The sequence below is a fragment of the Gymnoscopelus microlampas genome, assembly GCF_963454915.1.
Source record: "Gymnoscopelus microlampas genome assembly, chromosome: 3".
NCBI classification, from domain to species: Eukaryota; Metazoa; Chordata; class Actinopteri; order Myctophiformes; family Myctophidae; genus Gymnoscopelus; species Gymnoscopelus microlampas.
Window position 1 is genome coordinate 8186772 of NC_139940.1, and position 13655 is coordinate 8200426.

The following is a 13655-nucleotide window of genomic DNA, read 5'->3' on the forward strand; positions in this document are numbered from 1 at the left end:
GTGTGTGTGTGTGTAACTAAGTACATGCATGTAGTAACTCAATGTAATTTTGAGGTATTTTTTACTATACTGGAGTATTTCCAATGTTCTATATGTTATACTTCTACTCGGCTACATCTCAAAGATATTGTACTTTTTACTCCACTATAATTATTTGAAAACTTTACTTTATCTATACTTTATAGATTTTGATTATTAATACAAAACATACAGTAAAGGTACTGTAGGGTAAGTGATATTTTGGGTTAAAACGAAAAGTGTTTTGTTAAAAGGTTAAAATACTATATTCTGATAGTAATCATTGCTATAGAGTGTTTGTTCAGTAACAGGAGTCTCCCTGTCTCTCCAGCTCTTTAATAAACAGAAAATACATTTTCCAGTAGGTGTCAAAATCTCAGCCAATCAGGAGAAAGTACCCATTTTTAAGCTTCATTTTTATAGTGTTCCAGTTCCAATTTCGCCTGTCATCACATCCAATTTCACTTGTTTAATATATATATATCCTGATTGAGTTCTCTATCCTGATTGGATAAAATTGGAAAGGAAATTGAAACTGAAACTGAAACGAAAATGCATTTTCTGTTTTATAAAGAGCTGGAGAGACAAGGAGACTCATTTTACTGAACAAACACTCTACAGCAATGAATACTATCAGAATATAGAGCTATTTAACATTTATTTTAACCAAAGACAATCACTTACCCTACCTTTAACCAATTCAGCCCTATTTAAACTTTGGCCATTTGAAAATAGCCGATCTACAGGCGCACAATTAGTTAGCCTGTAGATCTGCTATTTTCAAAAGATTTGTATACATTTGAAACCGGTGAAATGGGACATTCTGCATAACGAGTACTTTCTCATTTTGGTACTTTTAAGTACATTTTGATGCCAAAACTTTTGTACTTTTACTGAAGTACATTTTGATTACCAGACATTTACTTGTAACGGTGTTGATACTTTTACTTAAGTAACAAATGTGAGTACTTTTTCCACCACTGACCTGTTGATGCAGTGCAAACAGCAGGCTGTCCAGCTGTGTCTCCAGCACTCTGCTGCCCATGTCCACTGAGGCATCTAGGACCTGACACAGACTCTGGACACCACACACACACACACACACACACACACACACACACAATGAGAGACAAAACCCCCGCCTTTAGAATATCATAGTAAACCAAAGTTATAAAAAAAGTTATATTTTCTGTGGAAAAACCAGAGGAAACTAGAAAATGTGCTCCTCGGAGCACAGGTCTCCGCCAGTACTGTTCCTGATTAATCCTGTCTTAAGTGTTACTTGATTAATCCTGTCTTAAGTGTTACTCCGCCATTTCTCAGCCATTTCATGATTACTCCTGTCTTACCTCACTTTGAAAGAGGCTAAGACTCTTTCAAAGTGACACATATATTTATAGGCCGCTGATACGTCATGCGTCTTACTAGCCAATCAGAGCACACTCTTTCAACGTATTGTCACGTGTCACGTGAGGCTTGACCAATGTTAGCTTGGCCGAGGGGGGGGGACGGAAAGTGAAAACATAGTCTCCTGGCGGAGACAACAAAAACACAATACAAGATGTGAGCTTGTAGATCTGCTATTTTCCCACTGCTATCGTACCACGAAGATTAAAACAGGGCACGTTGTCACATTACCTGTTAACGCATGACTACTGCACAACACCTGAATAAAGACAATGTTTTGTCAACCACGCATACTGGAAAGGGAAAAGAGCTTCGGAAAATTCCATATTAGGGCAATGACTTCTCTTATTGGCCAATCAGCTCTGCGGATTGGTGCTTTGAAATGGGCGACGTCGCACAAGTGACGTCTACAAGCTAGACACAAGCACAATGGTCTGGTCTTTAATAATTACAACCGGAGGCCCTCCGGCACGTATTAATCACGCCACCATCATTGGAACAAAGGTGTTTGTATTTGGGGTCTACTATGACTCTGTGAACTGGATCAGTTTGAGCGACGTAACAGTCTTTGACACAGAGACCAATTGCTGGGCCAAGACGACTTACAGTATGAACAGTTTCTTCCATCAGGAACCGTTACCTACAATGGAGAGCAGTACATACTTGGTAGCTGCTATTTGCATGCTCTATGTACATTTAATCCAAATACTTTCTCCTGTAAGAAGGTTGAGCCCAAGGGGAAACCCCCGTCATGGCCATCATCCAGGTATATCCAGTACTGTTGCATGGCAGGGGATCGTGTCATCTACTTTGGAGTATACAAAGACAGATTGTGTGCATCATATATAACTGGTGACCTGTCCATCTTAGACTTTAGTCCTAGTCTGAAGACATTGAGTAAACTAGCAGTTATTCACAACGGTCTGGAGCAGTCAGGACTCCCACACAACATCAGGTGGGAACTGGCTGCCATGACTACCAACAGCAACAGAAACTGTTGGACGGCAGAGTACGGCAGAGTACCACCGCAGAGTACCACCGCAAGGTCCCATTTCGGGAACAGAGGCCTGTTGACCGGCTTGGCCCGCCTAGCACCGTTCATAAAACTGCGCACCAGCGGCTGATGGCCCACCGTCTTGCCATCGAAATCGAACCCCTCGTGGCGAGCGGGTACCAGGTACACCTTGATGGTGGAAAAGGCTAGGTTTCAACCACTAGGGGTCTGGCAGAACCAGGTCTCCTGGTTTCTTTTTTTTTTAAACACAGCCAAACGTTATTTCAACTTGGTGCCACCCACAGGCGGCAACACAAATTCTACAAATGTCACAGTTTGTAGCAGGAACATGATTTCTGCATCAAATTAGGTAGGAATTGTTTTGTGATAATGATGTCAAACCGGGTTTTGATATTCCATACGGTTAGCCTGTAATAGGCTCTATGCACAGGGCCTCATCCTTACTTCCTTCATACTGTAGGTGTTACCAATGATACTAATCAGCACCCTGATCAAACAGAGTCAGGGTGCTGATACTGTGCACGATGGCTCACTGGAAACACTCTGCTACACCAGTGGGTCTCAAATTGGGGTCCAGCGACCCTCATGGTTCCTTGAGTGAGTGGGTTCCAAATGGCCCCTTACGGGTGTGCAACTCTGAAAGTGTACACCTGGAACCATTTGTACACTCTGTGGCACTCAGTGGCATTCAAATGTAGGGCGGCAGTGGCTCAGGGGTAGAGTGGCCGGGTAGAGTGAACTGGAAATCGTAAGGTTCCCAGTTCGATCCCGGGCTCCCCCATAGTTAGTGTCGAAGTGTCCTTGAGCAAGACGCTGAACCCCTAATTGCTCCCGATGAGCAGGTTGGTGCCTTGCATGGTTTACTCCGCCATCGGTGTGTGAATGTGTGTGTGAATGGGTGAATGTTATGCACGATCTATGTAAAGCGCTTTGGATAAAAGCGCTATATAAATGCACCATTTACTCTGAGTTATGGGGGTCCTTTAAACTAAATGGAACAGAGCAATCACTGGTAACACCAGTGAAGGAAGTAAGGAAGAGGTGGCCTATTTCTGACTAAAACCTCCACATATCATGAACGCAACGTCCAATCAATCCCAAATTGGAACTACATGTTGAGTGGTCGCTATAGACCGCACCTCCAAAAGCACAAACTATGTTAACAGTTTAATGTTGGGTTGCTTTCCTCGTACAGTATGGCCCTCACACTTGGTAACCATGTTTGGTTTGAGGTTCCAGCCAATGGTGACCCACCTTGCTGATGATGTAGTGCTCACTGTTCTTCTTGTACAGGGACAGCATGGCAGGGATGAGTTTGGAAAGCTGCTCCTCCAGTTTGTCGCTGGCCATCAGGTGACACATGGGACCCACTGCTTCAGCTACTGTTAACCTCAGCTACAACACACACACACACACACACACACACACACACACACACACACACGTTAGGTAGATAGGAGTTAGGTAGAGAGAGAGAGAGAGAGAGAGAGAGAGAGAGAGAGACAGACAGACAGACAGACAGACAGACAGACAGACAGACAGACAGACAGACAGACAGACAGACAGACAGACAGACAGACAGACAGACAGACAGAGTGAGTGAGTGAGTGAGTGAGTGAGTGAGTGAGTGAGTGAGAGAGAGGGACAGAGACACACATTGTCTGTATTCTTGCACTGTCTACACCAAGTGATTTAACATAGAAAATAGAAATACTAAACAGAGCAACTAACTACTAAGTACTAACGTTAATTACACTTGAAACATTTGTCCTAAGTGAATGCAAAACATTGAAATATTGCTGCCACTCGTACAAAATGTTTATCCCAAGCTAACTTCTCCTATGTGGATGTATTATGTGGATGTGCAAATGCACAATTGGTGTGTTTTTTGTAAGATAGTTTTCTGTAAGTTGCAATGTGACACAGCTCTGTTTATTTCAGCTCTGTTTATTTCCCTATTCACATGTAATTGTATATAAGTTGTTTTGTTTGGATTGTTTTGTTCCACTTTTGCATTGGCAATGTACACTATGTTTTCTCATGCCAATAAAAAAAATTGGATTGAGAAAGAGAGGGAGAGAAAGAAGAGAGTGGCATTATTAGCCTTTTCCAACCTGGTGTCCCCGTTTTGTTCATGCCATAATAGACGTAGATGCCATTTTACAGCATTTTCGACATGTTGTGAGCTTGTAGGTTGGCAATTTTTGCTACTTTCTTGCAACACTGTCATACGACAGCGAGTATAAAATAGGGTTTAAGTGGTTAACGTTTGACATTAGGTGGTTAACTTTAGGTTTCATTGAGAGCAGGAGTTAATGTTGCAGCATCAGTCAGGACAACAGGGTGTGTCTGTGTTGAGCGGTGAAATGTGATTAACTCTAATAGGTTTCCTGCTCTCACTAATGCAGCACAGAGCCACTCTGACTAAGTATAGAGTTGCCGTAACTATGTGCCTTGTTCTAATTATCTCCACTTCACTCCAGGCGGCTCAGACATGAGCTGATCCCATCTAAAAGTAAACTGTCCTTTCTGCATTTATCTGTTACTGACTAGAACAGTAGAATAAAATGCAGATATACAAAGACTTGTTATATATTTTTGTCAAGTCTGAAATTGTGTTGTGTCGATTGGCGATGGGGTTATTATATCAGTGATTGAATGGATGAGTGATAATTGTTTTATTTCCAGCCGATGGATGGTATTTCCCCCAGGAGAGCAAAGGGATGCTGTCTGGGGAGTGACTGAGCAGCAAACATATCTATTGTATCTGTTTAGGAGAGGTTGACACTAAAAGAGAATTGCTGGTCCACCTTAATTAAGACCTGAGGCGGTTCTTTAAAAAAAATCCAAATCCTAATAGTCTTTTAAAAAAAAAAAAGAAAAAAAAAAGATTTTTCAAGATTTTTCAAAAATAGCAGATCTACAAGCTCGTAGCGCATGGAACACTATAAAAATGAAGCTTAAAAATGGGTACTTTCTCCAGATTGGCTGAGATTTTGACACCTACCGGAAGATGTATTTTCTGTTTACTAAAGGGCTGGAGAGACGGGGAGAATCCTGTTACTGAACAATGATTACTATCACAATATAGTGCTTTAACATTTTAACAAAATACTTTTTGTATTAACCCAAAAATATCACTTACCCTACCTTTAAAAGGCCCTTTTAAATAAAATGTGTACTCTTTATCCCATTTAGACCAGGAACCCCTATATGTAACTATACCGTTGAATTCGGGAACCCCTTTTGGGGTAGTTGTTCCTATGTACAGTATATAGCAACATACATTTTTTGTAATTTTTTTAATAATATTTGAAGTTTTTCAGAAAACTCAGGTCAGGATTTAGAAGGCGTTTTTAGAATCGGCCTCAGGTCTAAATAACATAATAATAATAATAATAATACATTTACATGGGTTATACAAGAACTTATCTTCAAGCTAACGGCTTCAAGGTCAGTTCTTCTCGGCAAGCGCCACCATCATAGAACAGCGTATTAATTAGGCTTTATACACACCTAGTGTGTGTCTGTACCTTAGTCTCGCTGCTCTGTAACCAGCTGTTGAACAGAAAGTCTTCATACACACTGAGTGTGTGTCTGTACCTTAGTCTCTCTGCTCTGTAACCAGCTGTTGAACAAAAAGTCTCCATAGACACCTAGTGTGTGTCTGTACCTTAGTCTCTCTGCTCTGTAACCAGCTGTTGAACAATAAGTCTTCATACACACTGAGTGTGTGTCTGTACCTTAGTCTCTCTGCTCTGTAACCAGCTGTTGAACAGAATGTCTCCATACACACCTAGTGTGTGTCTGTACCTTAGTCTCTCTGCTCTGTAACCAGCTGTTGAACAGAATGTCGTAGGCAGCGTAGATCTCACTGGAGAACGTGTCCTTCCTGACCGTGGGATCTGGAGCCTTGTCCAGGTTGGCCAGGTACTCTAGTATACTGTCACTAAATCGACACAGAGCTAGAGAGAGAGAGAGGAGGGAGAGAGAGAGGTTGAGAACACAGAAGGACTGAAACCGTTATATTTAAAATCTAGCCTGTAAATAATGAGTTTATCAGGTAATTTAACCCATTAAGACCTGGAATGCAATGTGTCATTTTTTGATTTGAGCTAAAAAAGCATTATTTTACAGAAATAGCAGATATACAAGCTCATAGCGCAGCACCGAGTGCCGTGCTATGAGCTTGTACAGACTGTAGATCTGCTATTTTTTGAAAATTTGTGTAAATCTGTGAATATATATATTATTTAAAAGCGATTTTTTCCAACTCAAATCTTTGCTTCTGGGGGTTCCCTGGAACCAAATATTTTGAGATGGGGAGTCTGCGGTCAAATACATATAATTTTGGGGGTCGTTGACAATTATGAAAAAGTTTGAGAACCACTAATTTACCAACATACGTTTTTTTAGAAAACTGTTGGGATTTAGAAGACAAAGAATCAGCTTCAGGTCTTAATGGTTTAAAAGATGAAAGAGATTTAGCTTCCGTAATATCCTCACGCAAGTTGTTCCAGAATCTAGGGACCGAAGTGTCAAATTAAACTGAATTTGGCACGTTCGCACAGGCAAAATGACGGCTTTGCTAAGCAAACACTGTACTTGGCTTCATCATGTGAAGACTGACCATCTGAACTAGAACTAGTTGAACATTTTCACACAGCCTCGTTCAAGGGGGCCTTGCCTTGGGGGCCTCGCCTTGGGTCACCAGTGTCACATGATTGGTTATTGTCATATGACTGACTGGTTCTGTATGGCCTGCCACGGCCATGTGGCATGGAGTGCCAGACCTCAAGTCACAGTGAGGATATGTTTGCTCACAGTGCCTTATGCAACAGCAGTTAAGACAGAGACAGATTTCATTTGAGGTTTACTTTCAGCCCTAGACATCAGTCTATCAGGAGGACCAGTGCGTTTTATAGCGAAAATAGCACATCTAACAAGCCTGTGCTATTTGTGCTATTTTGATTTACGGTATTGTTTTTTTTAGACTCTACAAAGTACTCAAAGAAAACAAATATTTAAAGAAAAAAAAAATAACACATCCTCCGTCTTTGGCGCTGAGAAAAGTGAGTTGCGAGCCCTCTTCTTGTTCTCCATACAAAGTACAGACATACTGTAGTACACTTAAATTGTTTGAGCTTGTACATCTGCTATTTCATTTTTTATACGTTTTTGAAAAATATCGAAAATGTTTGGAAAATGTTGAATAATTTAGATTTATTTTTTACATAAATCTTCACAACTGAGGGCCCCTGGCACAAAAAAATACATATCAATTTGGGGGTCCTTGACTTTAAAAAGTTTGAAGAACCACTGATCTAGTCAGTGATCAGAAAACACACCAGTGGTCCAGACAGGTTCTTACCTGAGGAGAAGACCCACTTCATGTTGTCTGATTTGGCCATGGCCAGCATGGGCAGCATGGTGCCCAGGATGGCATTGAGGAAAGGAACCATGCCGTACACTAGAGGACAGGGACACAATGTTAATGACTCGTTATCAAAGTACTGCCTAGTGTTTACAACAATGTTAATGACTCAGCACCAGAGTCCTGCAACGGGCAGGGTACCCGCGGATACCCGACGGGTACCCGCGTTTGACGGGTGAAAACGGGTGAAAAATATACTGTTAAGATCACGGGGACAGGCGGTACTGAACTAAACGCGGGTGGGTAACATTTTATTGTGAAAATCAGAGAGCACTGTTTCCGCTCAAACAAAGTCACTTGTGTAACTTAACACAGCACAACGGCATGGAGCACGCCGGTCAGTTATCTTAACTCACAAAAACACATTGAACATCCTGTTAAACCTTCAAATTAAAACCATCTGACAATGTAAACAACGACACATATGCATATATACGCGTATATGCGCGTTCGCGCGTGTGGCTAAAGCTCGCTCCTCCGTCTTCACTTATTTTCTGAATGAACCTGACCACTGAATGTAGCGCTATTGTTGAAGACTGCCATCTTTTTCAACGCACTTTTAAATTGAGTGACTGTCTGTAGGCTATTTACATTTTACTCTGCATGTAATCACGGGTAAACGGGCGGACAACGGGTCCATTATTTGACGGGCGGGGCGGTTCTGGTTCGTATTTTGAAATAATCAGGGGTGACGGGTCGGTCTACGGAACTGATTATTGATGGGCGGGGCGGGCGCGGGTTCTCAAAATTGGACCCGTGCAGGACTCTGCTCAGCATCAAAGTACTGACTTGTCATTACAAACTATGCTGCCTGTGATGTAGGGGTGCAACTAATGGATTTAGTCGATTATTGAAAACAAATCGATTTTAATGAGACAATGGATTTTCAAACATAAAAAATAACACAGCAAAAATAGCCGTTGTACGACAAAGTATAAAGTAGGGCTTAAGAGGTTTATATAAAAGATTAATTAAAAGACAATTGACATTGATTTGTTCATATATATCTTAAAAATATCAGAAAAACCCACTCCAAGATTATTTGATTACACTATACTATACTATTATAAGTAGTAGTAGAATTAGAAAACAAAATCCCATTTCCTCGTCCTCACCACAATATAAATGGTTGTTTGAAGATTAACAATTATTTTTAAAGTTAAGCTCACAATTAGGAAAACATTCAGGTTGGGATTAGGATTAGGCATTTAGAGGTCAGGTTTAGGGGTTGGAGTTTTTCCAACTTTATACTTTTAGTTGTATTATTAGTTGTGGGCGATGTAACACACCGAAAAACAAGCGATCTACGAAAATCAGCTTTTTCTTTTGCAATTGTTCAGCTATTTTCAATGGCGTCCTAAAATGTGTGTGCGTGTGTGTGTGTGTACCATTAGAATCAGAGAGGTTGGCTAGGGTCTTGACCACAAAGAAATGAGGGAGCACTCCAGGCTGGAACTTGCTGAGAATCTCCTCCATGATGTCGTTGATGTACTTGTTACCCACGGCAACCAGGATATTACTGGCTGCCTGCTGCCAATCAGAGACTACTTCCTGTAAATAATAACAATAACATTTCCTGTATCAGCTGGAGAAATTATATTATATCATATAAGCCCCGGAAACCAGGTGATACCATTTAACTCTACCTGGAACAGAAACTACACAATAGGATCCTCAGTCAATTTAACTGAGTGCTCATCCATTCAGAGTTAAATTAACGCTGAGGGTTTTACTGTGGAGTTTACTGGGTCCCAGGATTAAGTGACTTCAAACAAGCAACCGTACAGGCAATGTTTAACCACATGAACCTTGGTGAGATTGTAGATCAGCTATTTTCGGTGAAAGGATTTGGTGCAGAGGGAGAAAAAGCAGACCAAATACAGAGCCGACTCTCAATATAGAGCGTCGCAGTTCCGCCACTTCCTGGTGCCGGAAGTAAATACTCGATGCATTTTTCCCATTGACTTTTCCAAAAATATTTATATCAATCAATTTAAGCCTAGAATCAAGCCATCCAGGATCCTGGTGAATCATGACCATAAAACCTTTTTTTCAGTGATTTTTTTTAATTTTATATTTAATGATATGATATACTATATTTAATAAATACCCTTTGTTTTGCCGTTTTCAAAAAAGTTTTTTCACAGAATCAAACGTTTTATGGTCATGATTCACCAGGATCCTGGATAGCTTGATTCTAGGCTTAAATTAATTTATATAAATATCTTTGTAAAAGTCAATGGGAAAAATGCATCGAGTATTTACTTCCGGCACCAGGAAGTGGGCGGGAACTGCGACGCTCTATAGGGTGTAAGGGCTTAAGTCCTGAACAAACATTACATTACAGTCATTTAGCAGACGCTTTTATCCAAAGTGACTTCACACACTCATCCCAAAAGGGTGAGTGTGTGTGTGTGTGTGTGTGTGTGTGTGTGTGTGTGTGTGTGTGTGTGTGTGTGTGTGTGTCAGTGGTGTAAAGTAACTAAGTACATTTACTCAAGCACTGTACTTAAGTACAATTTTGAGGTATTTCTAATTTTCAGTACTTGTACTTCTACTCCACTACATCTCAGAAGCAAATATTGTACTTTTTACTTTTACTTCACTACAATTATTTGAAAACTTTAGTTACTAGTTATTGTGCAGATATAAATGATTACAATATAAAACATACATTAACCACTTTAGCCCTATTTTATACATAGGCTATTTGAAAATAGCCGATCTACAACCTCACAACGTGTCGCATCGCGACACGTTGTGAGCTTGTAGATCTGCTATTTTCAAACATTTTTGTACTTTTACTTTTGGTACTTTAAGTACATTTCTATACCAATACTTTTGTACTTTTACTCAAGTCAATTTAGAATTCCAGACTTTTACTTTACTAGTACTTCACTTATACTTACGTAAAACATTTGAGTACTTTTTCCACCACTGGTGTGTGTGTGTGTGTGTGTGTGTGTGTGTGTGTGTGTGTGTGTGTGTGTGTGTGTGTGTGTGTGTGTGTGTGTGTGTGTGTGTGTGTGTGTGTGTGTGTGTGTGTGTGTGTGTGTGTGTGTGTGTGTGAACATACCTTAGAGCGTGTCATCTCATCAGAGGCCAGGGAGATGATGCTCTTTATTCTGGGGTATCTGATCTCCTCTATGCTGCTGCTTACGATCAGCTCTATGGTCTGGAGAACCACCACCCTGTGACTCACTATCAACTGAGGAGAGGAGAGGAGAGGAGAGGGATACATTGGTATTGGTATATTGAACGATTTTTACAAAGCAGTCTTGCATCAAAACGACTGCACTGCTGCTACAACCAAACGTATTCTTAGAAAGTCAGGTTCTGATCTTGGACAGTCCTAGCCCATCAATTATTACTGATGTTTTGTCCGATATATTGTCTAAAAGTCCAACATTTTGTAATAATCAGTTTTTCAAATTGATTACAAAATATTGGACTTTTGGACAAAATATCAGCATTAAATATTATTTAACTTATAAACAAACAAATGACTAGAAATAAACACAAACAACATGTAATTAAGTATATATAGTACATCAAATTTCAATACATGGAACTTGCAATAAATGTAACTTTAATTATACAATAAACAAGCAAGTGAATATAAAATACAAACAGAACGTTGTCATTTTTGCCTGTAATGACTTGCCCGAAATAGGGATGCCAGGATGAAAGTAGTTGAAAATCTGGCATAATTGCCGATACCGAAGTAGTCAAAAAAGTAAAACAACGACCGATATATCGGTCAAACTGATATAATTCAGGCTCTACTCTCAACACAACTCTCTTCTCATTTACAAACTGTGCCTAAAAACAAGTGTCAGGGTGTTGACAGCAGCAGTTCTAACCTCTAAGACACATAATTAGTTTAGTGTCTGCATGTAACCTTGGGCTGTTTGTGTGAGTCGTTAGATTGGGACGGTGGCCAGTCTGTAATCACCCAGGTTATATCAACAGGTGAAGGTTGAATTAAATCATGGCGTGTACAGTACAGTAGGAACACCGATAAAGAATGACAGCAAGAAACGGTGGTCTTAACCACTCGAACCCTGTGTACTTTGTTATATGACAAATAGTGTAATTTTTTTTTTTTTTTTGTAAAACATTTCTTTTAACATTTTGCCCATAATGTCAAGCCCAAAACAGGGTTGCCAGGTTGAAAGTGGTTAAATGGTTATGGGACAAAATGTACTGCTTTCTTATGTGAATCCTATCTGAAACTCTAAACAACATGTTTTAACAAATTGAGACCTGGAACGTAATTTTTGAGCTAAAAAAGCATTATTTTACACTTGGGCTATTCAAAAATAGCAGATATACAAGCTCATAGCGCGGCACCGAGTGCCGCGCTATGAGCTTGTAGATCTGCTATTTTTGAGAAATCGTGAAAATGTGTGCAAATCTTTGAATATATATATTATTTTAAAGCGAACATTTTTAACTCAAATCTTTGCTTCTGGGGGGTCCCTGGAACAAACATATTTTGAGATGGGGGTCCGTGGCCAAATACATATAATTTTGGGGGTCCTTGACATGAAAAGGTTTGAGCACCACTGATATAAAAACGCTTTTTCAGAATACTGTTGCGATTTAGGAGACATGCAGAATCGGCTTCAGGTCTCAAAGGGGTTAATGTCAGCTAGTAAGGTTTTTGTCCACTGAGTGAACTCTGGAGACACAGAACACATTGACATGTGTGCTTCCATGTCTTGCTCACAACAGAATGATTGAATTCACAATCAGGTTAAGAAACTGGCGAGGTTTCCCTTTAATGCAGAACATGTCAGTAGTTAAGTCTTGACACGTGTTCAGAGCTGTTGACATTTAAGGGAAAGCAGAGTCACCAGAGCAACACCCTGGTTTCACAATCTCTAAACAGTTGCCACACAGGCACACCTTTCCACTGGGAGTTGCCCAGTAAAACCAGTCTTCTACTATTAACCACACTGGGAGCTGACCAGTACAACCACAGTCTTCTACTGTTGACTACTGGGAGCTGACCAGTACAACCACAGTATTCTACTGTTAACCACTGGGAGCTGACCAGTGCAACCACAGTCTTCTACTGTTGGTGACTGGTCGTTTCCCAGTAGCAGTTTCACTGGTGTCTAAATTAACCATATTAACTAACCACTTTCAACCTGGCGTGCCTATTGTGGGTATGTCATCATAGGCCGATCTACAAGCTTACAACATGTCTCAATGTGATGTGTTATGAGCTTGTAGGTTGGCTTTTGAAAAGTTTTTTGGGGCAATGAAAAGTAATATGTTGCTTAAATGTTAAAGGACATGTAGTGTAGTTAGCGTTTACAGTGTAGCTAGTGTTTACCTTGGGGTGTTTGAGCAGGTAATCCTGACACATGGCCAGCACTCTGTCAGACTGCTGTCTGCCCAGCGTCAACATGGACTTCCTGACCTGCTCCTGAACCTCTGGGTCTTTGTCGTTGGCTGCGTCCAGCAGGGCGAGAGTCACCCCTACAGCAACACACAACACACACACACACTAATATTAACACAGTCGCCTCTGTGTGTAACACTGTGTGTGTGTGTGTGTGTGTGTGTGTGTGTGTGTGTGTGTGTGTTAGGGCTGGTGAATTAATATTCGAATATCGAATATTCCTCGAATATGGGGAAAATATGTATATTCGAAAATGAAAATTAATATTCGAATATATTAAAAAAAACTTTTTTTTTTAATGTTTATTTGACAGGGACAATACAAAAAACAATGTATCAAGTTATAAAAACAAACAAAAGATATGTTTT

The 13655-nt window shown here is 40.3% G+C and overlaps 1 protein-coding gene across 5 annotated transcripts in view; it reads right to left on the minus strand.

Annotated features, from left to right (window-relative positions):
- mroh1 (maestro heat-like repeat family member 1) overlaps positions 1-13655 on the minus strand; it is a 56487-nt gene that overhangs the window by 36116 nt on the left and 6716 nt on the right. For 4 of the 5 annotated variants that reach the window (XM_084053449.1, XM_084053450.1, XM_084053447.1 and 1 more), the window contains exons 4-10: positions 13219-13364; positions 10951-11082; positions 9263-9425; positions 7812-7910; positions 6254-6405; positions 3695-3835; positions 1004-1096 (exon numbers count right to left, since the gene is read on the minus strand). In XM_084053449.1, the coding sequence (XP_083909575.1) occupies positions 1004-1096; positions 3695-3835; positions 6254-6405; positions 7812-7910; positions 9263-9425; positions 10951-11082; positions 13219-13364 (926 nt within the window). Of the gene's footprint in view, positions 1-1003; positions 1097-3694; positions 3836-6043; positions 6072-6253; positions 6406-7811; positions 7911-9262; positions 9426-10950; positions 11083-13218; positions 13365-13655 lie in introns of those variants that run through there. The other variant, XM_084053451.1, reaches the window with a different exon arrangement.